This window comes from Nasonia vitripennis, chromosome 3, assembly GCF_009193385.2.
Source record: "Nasonia vitripennis strain AsymCx chromosome 3, Nvit_psr_1.1, whole genome shotgun sequence".
NCBI lineage: Eukaryota > Metazoa > Arthropoda > Insecta > Hymenoptera > Pteromalidae > Nasonia > Nasonia vitripennis.
The window spans coordinates 13202748-13217923 of NC_045759.1; the positions used below are offsets into that span (position 1 = coordinate 13202748).

The following is a 15176-nucleotide window of genomic DNA, read 5'->3' on the forward strand; positions in this document are numbered from 1 at the left end:
TGTAATGTACGTGCACCCGGAGTTTTCCCGGAGATGATGAATTTCGCTACGCACAAAAGCGATTTCTCGTAATATCGAATCCACGATACACGTAGATACAGTTGGCAACTCGCAAAGACATTTCAATTTCAACGCTGCGGACTTGTGTGCACGTACACGCGCGAGAGCATCGTTGTTACTTTGTGGGAGTAGCGGAGCGCGCGGATACGCGATATTATGGTCCGCGCTACTATACACTCGCGCGCCACACGGATTATGGCTCCATTCCGAGCAATTTTCAGCGCTTATAGTTTCAAATAGCGCGCGTATGACGGCGAGAGAGAGAGAGAGAGTCGCTGCCTCTGGGCTATACGCCGCATAGATATCCAGGCAGGCTAGTTAATGAGGAGCGGAGTGATTAAAGTATTTAAGCCGCGCTAATGCTGCGCTAATACAATGACTCGGACTCGGGTGTAAGTATCAATTTTGCATGACACAGGGTCGCAGCATGATGAGCTGCGACATTAGACGGATGCTGGTACTTATCAATTCGTACTTATCGATCAAATTATCGATTTGCCGGACACGTGAAATGTTTTACAACTGTTTTGCCATCGGTGTAACTTTCTAGCTTGAAATAATTTGTAATTATATATCAATAGATTAATTTTGCAAGCTAACGTCAGGTCCGGTCGCCTAATACGTCTAACCGACGCGAGTTACATCGTCGGGGGGTAACAGGGCGCATTACTCCAGCGCAGAATACGTATACACGAGTCAATCCGGCAGCAGCAGCCTATAGCTGCCTGATCCAATCAGCCCGGCGCATTCCAAGAGCCTCTCTCTCTCTCTCTTCCCATATTGTGCATCGGCTGCATCCATCGCTCTCCGGAATTACGAAACATCAAAATCCGTGCAATCCCTCGAAACTTACATAAAGCCCGACCGCGCTCTCTTTCTCTCCTCCTCTTCTCGGAAAAGAAAAACGACAATCCAGAAGATGGATATGCGCCGCTGCAAAGGTGCGCGCAGCGTTCTCCACTCTAAAATTGAAAAATTCTTGCCGAAACTTCCCACATACATAACGCCCGTATCCCCCCCAGCTCCCTCTGTATCAGATATTCGCGCAGTTTCAGCAGCAAGACGTATCGCGCAGCGCTGCTGCACACATGCATGATATAATGCGGGCGAAACGAATGCCAGGCTTGATTGCAGGAACGAGAGGCAGCTGCGCGCGCTCGTTTGTTCCGATGCCGCGTCGGCCCCCGTGTCTATGTATGTGTGTGTCCGTAATGCGCACGCGAGCTTTTATCGCACCGCACGTGTACTATATATACACTACGGGCGGCCACGGCGGTGATGCCGCTGTCCGGCTTGCCTTTCGCTTCGCGGCCATTGTTGTTTGTTCGGCGCTGCTGTTCCGTGGTGTCGCGAAATGAACTTGCCGCGGCGAAATTTCCCCGCGCGCGAGTAGGCGGTCTGGGCAGTGGGCATGAATGCGCAGGACATGTGTTGGCGGATTAAATGGACGGCTGTTTCGGCCGTGTCCGAATTTCTGTATACGCGCGTGTTTTCGCTCGGGGGGTATACGCGGCGCTCGTAAAAATGATTGCGCTCTTTTGTAGCTCTGTTATCGTCGACGTTTATCGCTTATCCGCGAAAGGTGAAAATTCGCTGGAGCGAGGAATTCGTCGGAGATATTACTGAGCATGCAATGAAATCCCGCGTTAGAGAAGCCAAAATTTCGTGTAACCGCGTTGTAATAAAAATTTCTCCCAACCGCACGATTTTGTGTTCCGCGGCGCTGCTCGAAATCAGATAATCGCTGCTAATCGGAGCCGCAGTTTTGCCCCCGGAATACGTATAGGTATATGCATCATCGTCAGAGGGAAGGAAAGGGCAGCCGGCCGGAAGAGATGAAATTCGCCGCGGATTCGTAATTGCGTTTGAGCAACGCTATGGCCAGCCGCGAATTCGACTCAAACGCTTCGAGTGTGCCGCGATGATTAAAATGGACTTGCGGATTGCATAAGCGCGCGTGGGCTCGTTGGTTCGAGAGGGGGAAAAATTTTTCGTGATTGTTATTACGCCAGGGGAGGGTCAAAGCCTGATGAATAGTTTTAATTTGTTCGGCTCGATTGTGTGTAGAGGAGACAGTTTTAATTGCGCGACGTTCATTCCGAGTGAAATTGTTGGTCCGTATGATAGGGGCATTATTGCATGGCATATTAATGTTGTCGATTTATCGCTATGCACTTATATTTTAGGAGAGAATTCGTATAATTTGTCGGATTGTATTATAAACTCATTTGCGCGTTGATTACAATAATTACAGCATAATACGGTTTTCAATATACAAATTAGTACAGCTATCTCAATTAAGTCTGAATAGAACTGTAATATTATAGCAAATATTTTATAGTAATTTTATTCAAATTTATTCTTCGCAAAGTATATCCAAACTACAGCCACAACGTAAAAATTCGAATTCTCTTACCTAATGTAAACGAGCATGTCTTCAAAGCACGAGCCCCGGGAAAAAAGCCAAAAAAGGCTAGTCTACTGCCATTCACGCCGATAAAATTTACGCCACAGCGGACCTTCAGCCGAAAATCGCCTTGACTGCACGACTTGAAAAAGAAGCCATTGTTCGTCACTGATGCGCTTAAAGTGGCGCAGAAGGATCCCCTCGAGTAGTCGCGTTGCACGTCTTTTTCGCGCGCGTTGCAATTATCGCGAGGGGCCAGCACAGTAGCGTCGAAAGCCTTAAGGAATTTCGCGGGTCGGGGAATAGAAGATACTAAGACACAAGGGAATTTAATTTATTCGTCCAGGAGAATAGCTTCGTGCTAATCCCTTCATTATACACATAATATAATTGAAACAAAAATTACTCTGAAAATAAAAAATAATAAAACGTCGTATAACCCGCACGAAATTCCAGAGAAATACAAACAAAATCATTCGATTCGTAATCAAGAGACGGCTCTTCCACAAGTATAAAATCAAAAGCCAGCTTGCACGATGCGCCGCCAGCGTCTCGTGTTTCGAAAATCCCGAGAGCGACTCTAATCTCCGTCGACGATTCGTTTCTTCGCATTAGCGCTGGCGCTCGCGCTCGCAAAAGTGTTCCTAGCTCGCCGGCTCCATAAATTCGAATTAGCCAAAGTTTCGGACTGCAGATCGCTGCTGCGAAAGTAGATCATCTTTACGAGAGCGCGGAAGCGGCGCAGAGAGAGGGTGAGCCAGGCCGAATCAAACACCCATAGAAACTCGAAATTACTCGACAGTTGTGGCAGCCCCCCCCCCCCCGCCCCCCAGTAGGTATACTGCAGTGTCTAGCTTAAGTAAGGTAAAACCAAGCAGGGAAAGAGAGAGAGAGAGCGTCGCTCCCCGAGATTATATAGAGGCGCAGCGAGGCTAAGCGAAGCGCGCAAAGAGGGAAACCATAAATACCACGGACGCGCAGCTATGCAGGAGAGGAAAAGTATTTGTGTTGCGGGCCGTCCGCGTGCTTCCTCATCCTCCTTGGCTTTGTCTCGCCGGATTAACTCCCGGTGTCTCTTGTTCGGACTACATGCGCTCGCGAGCTGCAGCAGCCGAAAATCCGACCTGCTGCTGTTCTTCTCCTTTGACGATATTCCTCCCGGAGAGGATGTGCAGTGTATATAGATACGCGGAAGATTCTCGAGGAGGGCGACGTTTTATTTTTCGCGGAAAGCTCGGCTCTTTGAGCTTTCGCGGAAAGCTCGGCTCTTTGAGCTTTCGCGGAAGCTCGCTGCGAGCTTTTGTTGAATTCGCCGTGCTCGCCGGAACAATGCGCGATACTCGAATTTTCGCCCGACGGCCATCAAGGGCTCTCGAAAAGCGGTTGAGCGATTTTTTTTCTCGGCGAAACGCTCGATTTTTTACGGTCGGAATGTCGGATGAGGTTATGAAAAATTGCGGATTTCTGGCAAAGCCGCCGAGGGAGTTGAATAATGGGCCTTTTTTAAATCGCGTAATATCGCGGGTTATCGCGCTGTTAGGCCTCCGCGTCGCCTGTTATATATGCCCCGCGAGTGCCCCTTTTCACTATCAAGATTCAATTTTTTTTTTGGGTGGGAAATATGATCCGAATTAATTTGCAATCTTTGGGTTATTCGTCAGCGCGATTGCAGTTGTTGTGTGCGGATAGAGACAAATTGGAATCATTCGCAAAGTATGCAAATAATGTCATACTATTTAAGTTTATTGAATTAAGCCATTCCTTCTTCCTTCTCTCCATCAATGATGTTCTCCAAACTATATGATTCAATAGAGGTTTGTTTAAAAATAACATAAAATTTTCGTTCTAGAAGCGGTAAACGTGCAGACGAGTTGCTGCGACGATGACTGTCCGGTGAAAAGCGAGATAGATCCGGTTAATCCGCAGCCGTGTTCAAAACATTGTGCCTGTTATCTTTTCCAAGCGGTCGCAGATCTCAAAACAAACATAACGGTTCGTATAAATTCCATAAAACTCTATCATAAAATACAAACTGACAGCCATGATTCACCTATACCAATCCTAGCTGCTAAGCCTCATCGAATAACCATTCTTATTCACTCACCCCATAATTAATTCCACTGCTTTTTCACAAAAGTTACTTTAAAGATATAAGATACCTTCTCCACCATCACGCCTGAAATCTAGAAACAACTCGCGGCGCTATCCGAGCTATCCCGAGCTCCATCCTGCCAGTTGAACTTGACCGAGAGCGAGCTCCAGCTGTTCCCTCCCAGCAAATCCTCGTCCTCCGACTCCGCACTCGTCCTCGGAATCGTGGCGCGCGAGCTTACCTCCAGACGTCGAGACCTCCAGAGCATGACGGATCTTCGGTCTCGCCTTCGAAAACCGACCTCTGACGCGACACAAGTGAGCGCAAAGGTCTCTTCGATGAATTATACGCGACATTCTTCCGCGACTCTCGGGATCTCTTTTTTCGCCCTCTGGCGACGACGTTTTTACGATACAGCCTGGCATGATTTAGCACCGTGAGGACGTTATTAGCGAGCTTTTTGTCGCGCGCTCGAGAGGGAGTTTAACGAATAGCTCATTGTAACGCTCAGATATTGTGAGCTGCTGCTCTGCTGCTGCCTTGAGAGCGCAAGAAGGTGCAGTTTGACCTCTGCGTCGTGCCGCTATGCACTTGTGGGTTTTGCGCCGAGGGAAAGGTTGCCGGTCGAGGGAATTGGAAAGGAGCCCGACTGATGACGGGATTTGTGCATATGGTTACACGTGTGCGCGGCTGTGTAATAGAGCCCGATCGAGGTGGGAATTCATTGAATTTGAATTGCCGCGCGCGGTGATTGTTTTCTGCAACGTGAAGCAGCTATTGAGAATCACGAATAAGAGATTCATGCGCCTTTTTTAAAATTCGTTTCGCGTTGAATTCGTTCGTGCGAATATTTGATAAACGAGAAATCCAATTACGCGACAGCCGCCAGTCAAAAACGGAATTAACTGGAAGCTCTTTTTCGGGGAAGTCATTAAAATTTCATTTGTATCGTGAAACCGATTGCACGTATCTCTGCGAAGAGATTAAGGCGCTTTGACAGCTTCGAATTTCCAGAATTAGTTATTCGTTTTCGTAAGCGTTATCGCATTTTCACAAACGCGTCGTTTATCCATAATCTTGTAAATTCAAAATTTATCTCAGTTTGATAAGTTCGATGAAAAAGCACATGGTACAACAAAAGTATTCACTCGATGATTTTAATCGACTTTATTCAGCCTCAAAATATAGGGAAGTGTTTATGCTATGAAACTTATCTCGCACAATCGTCTAGCAAAAACGACGTTACGTACACATATAATACTACACGTGGAATTTCCTAACACATCGAATACACTCGGAGCATAAGAACTATTTTCATCCGCCATTTGCGCACTTTGCGTTATCCAACATTTAGCTGGTTATACCACTCACGGTAAGCTCTTCCGTTTCCTCGTTCGTCATTTCGTTATACTAATACCGCACAAATTTGTGTTTTGAGCAAAAACAAAAATTAGTCGTCGTACTTGATGCCGGTGTGCTTGATTATCCAGTCGTAAAAATTAGCCACTTTGGTAAACACGTTGGGCGCCGTGATCTCGCAGCCCTGTGACACGATACCGACAAGTTTGCCGTCGAGAACAGCTGGTCCGCCCGAGTCGCCGAAGCATAAATCGATCTTGCTCGTGCTCGTGCAAAACATATTCTTGGTAATCGTGTAATTCACGCGGCACGTCTCGTCGTCGATAACCGGCACGTGACCCACTTGCAGTGATTCCCCCATTAGTTCTCTCTGCGAAGAAAAAGGAGACTGAGTTTTATAATATAATAGGTAATATAAGGAAAAAAAATGGTGTTGAAATTTCTTTAACGATTATATGCGCGGTATCTTATGTGCGCACATGGCTATTAATACATAACGACTTACGTAAGAGTATCCAAATCCAGATATGGTTATTGAGTCTCCGACCTTTGGCGGTTCACGTGCTACGTGAATCGGCTGCTGTTTTTCATCGAATTCTATCGGACTTTGTAGCTGGTGAGGCAATTATATTTTATTAAAAATGTATAATGGATTTATTACTCGTGAATCAAAAACAAAAATACCTTGATTAAAGAGATGTCGCTATCCCAGATGTTGTTGGTTTCGTAGTTACCGTGAACGATAATCCGCGTAATGTTTATTACATTACCCGCTTCCGCTGTGAAAGTACTTCCAACGCGAACTTGATTGATAATCATGCCTTTTAATCTTTAAAATTGAATGAAAGTCACGTTAATTGTCATATTAATCATAGTGTTTCAATGTCAAGGAGATATCTCGTCTGAAATTTTACTCACCCTACGCAATGAGCGGCCGATACTAACCAATATTCGGAAAGGATAGTTGCGCCACAGTAGGATATCATTCCGTTTTCTGCTTCAAAATAAAGCTGAGCCTAGGACGAAACCAATGATAGAAGTATGATATTTAATCACTCCAGCTTTCAGGATTTAATTCATAAGTAAAAAAATCTTTACCATGTATGGCACGTCCTTTATTGGGAAGTAATCACCGCCGTGCATCGCATCTTAAAGCATTAGCACAAGTAAAACATTATATTTTTATTATTCGTCAATCACATTCTCGCGTGTGTGTTGTGCGTTAGTTTTCTCAATTGTAAGAAAAATTTTACTAAATGTCATTTTAAATACTGACCGACAAATAAATTTGCCCCGCTGATAGCGAGAAGCCAGAAATACGTGAACTTCATTCTGCTAACGCCAACGTAACACTGACTGACTCTATTCGTGTTATCTTGGTCTTATACTTGGACAGTATTGCAAAACTCTTATAAAAATGACGAAAAACTCCAGCGATAAAATGAAATGTTTGAGATTACACATGCTATGATACATCCATGACGCGTCGAGCGTCAATAGCAGACTTAACGAGGTACCGTCAAAATCGAATTATTGGAGTTATTTTATTACTTGGATAATTATAAGAGATTATAGAATAGATAGTAGTTTCTCTTGCAAAGATCTAGTATGTCGCTATGATTAAATATTTGTTGGTGCCTAATGCTAATCCTACTCTAAAAAAGAGAGGAATCATCATTCTATTCGTTCTCTGATTGGTCGTCGATTGGCCAATAAGATTACGAGACATAGAGGGCGGGACGCGCGTGATTGTTTGTTTCTAACCTATAAAAATGTTTGATATGAAACAGAGCGCGCATTTTTCTTGCTAGTATATAATAATATAGTATAGGTGCAGCGGTTTCTTTTCTTTCATTTCTAAATAAGAAAAGCATTTCAACTTCTTTTTTCCAATTTTTTGTTGTATACAGATATATTATTTAACAATCGTAACACTAATCTAAACTCGACAAAGTAAAAGTTAAAGCAGCTGTTCCATTCGTTCAGTACACGAAAGCTTCCCCGACCAATGAATCAAACGTAAATACCTGTAAAAATACATCAACTCGCAACCGACAAAGGCATCGCACGCATCTACGACGTGATCTCTCAAAACGTCCCCATATAAATTTTAAGCCCCTAAAATCCCGCGGAAAATCAATTATTCGTCGATCCAGCTCGGTCGCGCAGCTAGCAGCATCCGCGCCTTCTACACCGCAGTAGCATCTCATAAAAGCTTCTCAAGACCCGCTAACACACTTTCGCAGCCCCTAAAGAGCCTGCGATGCAGTGCCGCGCTCGCCCTAAAAGCAGGCCATTTTTTCAACGATCACACAGGGGAGTTTAGAGCCGCAGGAAAGCTTTCGCGAGACTCGCTCGAGTGTTTACTTTTCATCGCTCGTTTCTCCGGCAGCATAAAGCGTCGTGTCGTACCGCGCAACGCTCCATCCTCTTTATCGCACGCGCGAGAGCGCCAACTCTTTCCTAGTCTCCTAAAAAAGTCGCGTATAAAAAAAGCGTCGCTCGGGCGCGTCTGAGCTCGCGCTTTTCTTGTTCGCAGCAGATGCTCCTGACCGAGAGTAAGGCTATCCTGAGATCGGCGTCGCTCGCCAGCGTAGATGCCGACGGATACGACGCGGAGCCGGCGAAGAAGACGAGGGCGGAGATGCTCGAACGGTCGCTGGAACGTCGCCGCAGGATGAGCGAGACCTTTGACGTATGTCCTGCCCCCTTTTTTACGGCCTCCCATATCTACGCGCGCGGACATATGAAACGCTCTCGGGAATGACAATGCGTCGCGGCGGCCGAGAATAAAGACGCGCGCGCGCGCGGAGAAGGAAAGTTTTTTTATTGAAAAACCGGAGGAGCTTTTTGCTGAATAATAGATGAAAGGAATATTCCCCGGAAGCTGTAAAAATGATGAATATCCCTCCGCGCGCACGCAGTCGCCGTTCAAAGGTTTCGGCGGGGCTAGGGAAACCGACTAATTAATTCGCGCTTTTTGCTGTATGCGTTCGGAAACTTTTTGAATGCGCGCGCGAGTCTGAGAAATCACAATTATGTCCGAAGCTGAGATATGTGTGGGAGAGGGGGAGGGGGAGAACTTTGCCAGGAAAACTTGGCGGAGAGTAGGCGATAAATGAGAGGAGGTATGGCATGGGTAGCCCTGGTCTCATTCTCTTGTTCGAGAGGTCTTACTCTTCTCACACCGGCTTCTTTGCACTTTTGCGCTCTAGCTGCCCCGCCAGCCCTCTCTGTCTTTCGCTGGGAAGCGAAAGTTTAGACTTCTCTCCTGTAGCAGCGGTGTTTGATTGCGGGTTAACGTATCAATTAGAGAGCAATTAAGAGAGCTTTTATCTTGAAAATGATTAATTTCGCTCCGATAGCAGTGCTTCCCTTTTTTTGCCCAGCTGAGGGAGAGAGAAAACTTCCGGAGCTTGTTAAGACGGTATCAATGAAAATCCTCTGGCTTGCCTTTCCGTCTTGATTACTGGGAGTTCGCTTCTCTCTTACTCGCCGGAGACGGATTACTCCGCCGACGCAGTTTCCAAAATCTGAATACCAGCCCCCCCGGCGAACTTGTCCCATCCTCTCTCGTGAATTATCCAAACTTCGTATACGAGAAAACCTGCGGCGCAAAACTCAAAACACCTGCGCCATTGCTTTATACGACTCGAAACTTTCCGCGCCCGTATACGTGCGTGTACATATATTTTATAGTCTTGTGTATAGAGTAGCAGCCCATCTCGGGGAAGATAAGCAACGGAGAGGAAGAATAAAAAAGGAAGGAAAAAAATCAGAGTCGAGAACGAGGAGAGAAGAAAATAAGGCTCGAGCGTAAAGCTCATTTTCTCCAAATCGGCTCGAGAGCACGAAGGACTTTCGCCCCCCCCCCCTCCCCTCCGCCATGGGAAGTATAGTGGAGTCAACGTCCGAGACACCTACCTCTCGTATACTTTAGAGCTTCGCCCCAAAAACAAGGACTCCATATACTCGCAAAGTACGCGAGCGGTGCGTCTAACTTTTCGGATTTAAGCGCCACTCGCCTTCGGTCGGCAGTTTATACATATAGCTGTATGGCAATTCTTGGGAGGGAGAAAACGCGATTTCGACTTTTTCGTTTAAAATACGCACGACACAGTGTGTTGGTATATACACATCAGCGCAGGGATTGATTGTTGCCTGCGTATGTACAATAAATTCATTCGTATATAATATATTTGCGAGGATCGCTCGCCGGTAAATTGCGCGGTTATAACGTTATAATTAACAGCCGTAATTATTCTTGATCGGTCATTAATTTTCCCATTGTTTTGACGAATGATTGTTCTTTTAAATTAATGTATAAATGCAATTTCATCGAGGGTAACCTACCCACCGGGGAAGGGCTTTGAAATGCGTATGTATAAGGTAAACGCGGTTATGCTGTTACAACTCGGCTTCCATATTCATACGATTGAATCGACTCCGATGTGAAGAACCAGAGAGATTGATGGAATATCAAGTTTACGAGGAAAACTTTTCTATGTTCTGTATTAATCATCGAAAAGTCACATAACGCACTCGGAGAAGAAAATACGCGCGAAACTTAGCGCATTTGCCTTGTCGGAGCTTTAACTGTTTTACGGGCGCATCTTCTTTTTTCGAGAAACTCGAAAGAGAATAATGGAGGCGCATTAACACGCTAGATTATTATACAGCACGAGCCGTAATGGACTACGACTTCCGCAGCACACAAGTAGAACGGCTAATGGGTTACCATAATTCTTGCCGAATATGATGCTTATTTGATGGGCTTCTCTCGCGCGCGAGCTTCTTCAAACAGACGAGCTAACGTTACGTGGAAAGCTGTTTCCCTTCGAAAATATTCACGTTCAAAAATATCCCCGTGGAAATACGTCTTGCGCTTTCTTCCTCTCTCTCTTGAAAAATTCGCGCCTCTTCCTCCCGTATGCCCATGCACAAAAGGCGCACGCGTTACCTCCCTCTCTCTCTCAAAGCATTATTGTCGACAGCTCTCTCGAAAACACACAAAACGAGCATCGACGTTAGGAACGCAGATATGCTCTCGCGCGCGGTATAGTACGTCTCTCCTTTAGAGTCTAACCATCGCCGCCTGTCTTGTCCTTTGAAGCCAACGGAAGAAGCGCCGGCGACGGGGGAGGATAACCTGTCTCGTGAGCGCGAGCTCGACCGGGCGGCTTTGAAGTCGGCGCTACGGGCCCTCGCGCGCCTCCTTCGTGACGAGGGATGCTGGCGCGACGCCTCGACCTTAGTCAGACTCGACGACGAAGCCTCTACTGCCTCCTGCGAACACGGCGACGAGGAGGGCGAGTGTTACTGCGATCGGGATGAGGACTGATGATTGTGCTTGATTTTTTTTGTGACTAATGATTATAAATTTCATGTAAAGCAGGCAGTCCGGTGTTTTTCATATCATATCATAACAGGAGTCTCAAACTCGGCTAAAAACACGCTGGCCACATGCATCGGGGGAAGCCTCAAAAAGAAGCAGCAGAGAGGCAAAGTCCGAAAAAGTTCATCGCGGTGTAGCGCACTCGTCTAAACTCTTTCCGCGAGGGCGGTATAATTTCTCCGCAAGCTTCACGCACGTACAAAAGCCCCGCGCTGACGCTACTGGATCCTCGGACTCGCGGGAGGCAGGGGGGGGGGGGGGGAGCTTAAGAGCCGACGTCCTGCATTTTTAAAGGGCCGCGTGAGTGCTCCTGAAATTGAAAAGTAGAAAGTGCGCGGCCCGCTGAATGAAAATCGAGACGGGCTTTTTTCATCTTTGCTTTTTTGCTGCTGCAGCTGTGGAGTGGCGGCACGTGTTGACTTGTTTATTATTCATCAGAAGTTTATTTTATCCGAGCGCGAGTTATATGCAGGATGCATGAGGCCTCTTTAGGAACTGCTGCCGAGCCGGCATCTCTGTGTTTATGAGATATGGAAAATGGAATGGAAATGTCGGGAATTTGGGAGTCGTGTGTACTTTTCGTCGGCAAGTCGGCTGCGTACTTTGTCTATATTTTTGTGCGGAAGAGTTTCCGAATAGAGTTTATTTGTTTGCTTGGCGTGTTGGATTTTATAGTAATTCATATAACATTTATAAATCACACACAATAACAAAAATTGTTTAACTACAGTTTAAAATAGATTATACCTAGATATGAGAGCAGTAAGTGAAGCAATCAAACAAATAATACGATATAACAGTCTAGCCATCACCAGAGGTTTCCTTCAACTTCCGCTGCGGTGAATTCTCCCGACGTAATTACGCGATTCGCTGACTCGTGGTACATCATTGCAGCGATACTGGCGCCAGTTTACATGACGTTTCAACTTCAATTTACACTGAGCTGAATTCCGCTATTAAATCTGATATTTTATTAAAATATTTCGAGCAATACATATAGGTTCTTATTCAATTCTTTTTTGGAATATTCTTTTAACAATAAGCAGAGAATTCTAATTTCATAATAAAATCAACAAATACAGACTTGGTATAGAAGCGCACTGCAAGTCTATTATATCGTTGATAAAATGTAGATGGCGCATAAGCATTTTCTTATTTCCTTCATCTAAATTAGGCGAGCCCAGTGCACATATAGCGATTCGTTATCTATGCCAAAAAAGCCTTTCGTTGGATCTGTGTGGGTCGCTGATGCTATAACTGTCTAAGACTCGCGAGGTAATACTTCGTTGTACACGCACTACCCGTAAAATTCACTCAAAACAGCAATACTCCCACTCTGACTCACTCGTGGCTTGCTGTGACTATGAACTCAGCGTTTGGCGATGATTCTACTTACCATTACCGGTGCAGATTCTGCATAAAAGGTTTTTTCATCTACTATACAACCTTGAGCTCTACACCCAAAATGTCCGGCGTTCAAACTGTTTCAGCACTAAAAATGAATAATAAGTCCTCTCAAGCCGACTAAAAGTTGCGCTCATAATACCACTCGTGAATCCGAGTACATGTGATAAACTAAAAAGGTGTTAATGAAAGTCGCATCGGAAAATCATACAGTGATTCGTGCTTTTTGTCAGAGACGCGAAGTGCGCAGACGAGCGCGATCCGAACTTGTTGACAGTCGTGTGTGCGAGCGTGAGTCGCAATTAAAGGACGTCCCGGAAATGCGATCGTCGAGTATGCGGCGATAGAGTCGCGCAATTCCGAGTCTCGCGCGTGCGCCTTTTCTTCTCATTTATATTCCGTTTAATCTTCTCTCATCCGCAAAGTGCCACGTACGAGCTCATTCAATTTTTTCTCTGCCACTCCACGTGGGATCGCGACTTTTTAGCCCTTATGCGCCGGCGCGCAATATTTTTCATTTACCTTCTGTGCCGCTCGCGCACTCAACTTCCCTTTTTTTTGTACTTTTTGCAAAGAAGAATATTTATTGCACGAGATAATCGTAATATTCTCTGGACGCATATAGCGTTTTAAAGCGGAACGAGTGTTTTTAATCGAATATTCTCGGCTACGTTTGAAAATTTTATTTTTCCGATAACCTTTAATCATCCGATCGTGACTTTCAAACCTTTCACTGGCAACTGATTCAAACATGGATGAATCTGCGCGGCCATGCAAAATTAACGACGCTTTTCGTCGGACGGATGAGATTCTCCGATTGATAGCATCCGTTATACTCCTATACATCGAAATAATTGATAAAGTTAATCACAGAAGTCTCTGGTCCTGTGAAAAACTAACCCCAAACACGCTGGCCCATTGTTCGTAGCTTAGCACGCGAGGACGATCTCGCGCGGCTATGAATAAGAGATGCTCGCCAAATTTAGTGCTGGCGCCGATTTCAGCCAAGGGTCGGATGTCGTCGTATTTTCAAAACTCGTCGTGTCATATCTTCGAAGGAAAATCGCAGTTGTATATACGTTTCCCACATAAATATTCATAAGCGTTCAAAGACACGAGCTCAGGGCGTGTGCACCGAGCAAACAGCGCTTCACCTGAGCTGATACGGCTTTCGCACAGTACTGAGCTTAATTCGCACTATCAAGCTCGACTAATGTTTGCGCAAAACGCGCGAGATGATTTTTCATGGGAGCTTCATTTCGCGCGAGGGAACATCCGCGCTGCAGCGAAGTCATTCATCAAGTTGGATCTACTGGCCGCGAGGTAAGCAGCGAGATAAACAGAAGATCCTGCGCGTGTTTTATTTTTCTATTCACTCTAGTCTTCGGCGGAAAAATAAGGAGTTACGATTATCTATCTGTATATCGGCGAGAGCTGAGGAGAAACAAAATACTCGGCTGCGCGCGTTTCATCCATTATCTCTCGGCCCTCGCGCGGATAAAGTACGAAAGCCAAAGAGGGGCTTTTCTGCAGCAGCAGCTTCCCTCCCCCCCCCTCTCTCTCTCTCTCTCTCTCTCTGTTTCATTTTGTAGCTCGACGCAGCGTTTCCTCTCCGCTGGCTTCGGCTGCAGTCGAGTATACGCTTCGTTTCTATTCTCGTTCCCCATCGTCGATCAATCGAATGGTCCCGACGAAACGACTGCTTCGTAACAGCCGGTAATTTCCACTCTCCTGACTCCCGCACCTTCTTTTTTTTATCTGTCCTAGCTATTTTCATTCGTTTTCTCTCCCTTACCCTCGTCTTCTATATAACTTGCCTCTCGAGGTCCTTTTTCGGGTTTCGGAGATGCTCCGCGCGTGTCTCTTCCTTTTTCTGAGCGATCGCCGCGGCGAGAGCTTCGTCAAAGGTATTATTCCCTCCTTCGAGACGAGCAGCGGGCCATTTTTTGCTCCGTCGCGAACTTTCGTAAAAAATATGCAGTAAACGTTCGACGGAGCGATAAGAGTTCGACGAAGCTTCGTTCGACGAATAATCCCCCGGGAGCGACGGGCAAATAAAATCGCCGAATCAAACCGGCCACGTATCTTGACAATTCTTTTATTTCGCCGCGACCACACCTTTCTATGCTCGCCGCAGCGTCGCCCCTTGACTTTTGTTCCCTTTCCTCTCTCTCTATCTCAGTTTTTTTACGGCGGCCGATTCAAGCCGACCATTACGCTTTGTCACGTGGTTTTTTCATTCCCTTTTTTCCCCTCTGCTTCTCTCTGTATCCCCCGTGTGCGACTTTCAACCTTCTCCCTTTCACCGCTTTTTTTTTCTCCTCGGCCTCTTTTCCACCCCCTCCGCGCGCGCGGGAATTTCTCGCTTTCCACTTTTTTGCTTTGCGCTTCCTACTTCCTGAATGCATTTCCTCTCTGCCCCTTCGTTTTTATGATTTCCTTTATTCTTTCCGCTTAAT

The 15176-nt window shown here is 45.9% G+C and overlaps 2 protein-coding genes across 6 annotated transcripts in view; one reads left to right on the forward strand and one right to left on the reverse strand.

Annotated features, from left to right (window-relative positions):
- The window catches only part of LOC100116138 (prolyl 4-hydroxylase subunit alpha-1), a 192769-nt gene that overhangs the window by 23513 nt on the left and 154080 nt on the right, over positions 1-15176 (forward strand). For all 5 annotated transcript variants that reach the window (XM_032598493.1, XM_031927864.2, XM_032598489.1 and 2 more), the window contains one exon: positions 4317-4459. Coding sequence is in view for 1 of the 5 variants with exons in the window: in XM_031927864.2 (XP_031783724.1) it covers positions 4317-4459 (143 nt within the window). In the remaining 4 variants the exon portion in view is untranslated. Of the gene's footprint in view, positions 1-4316; positions 4460-15176 lie in introns of those variants that run through there.
- SP27 (serine protease 27) lies at positions 5707-7276 on the reverse strand. The gene is given in 6 exon segments (NM_001172606.1): positions 5707-6288; positions 6424-6531; positions 6603-6747; positions 6837-6934; positions 7017-7066; positions 7195-7276. Coding segments are annotated over 6 exon segments (735 nt in total). The 5' UTR covers positions 7250-7276; the 3' UTR covers positions 5707-6009.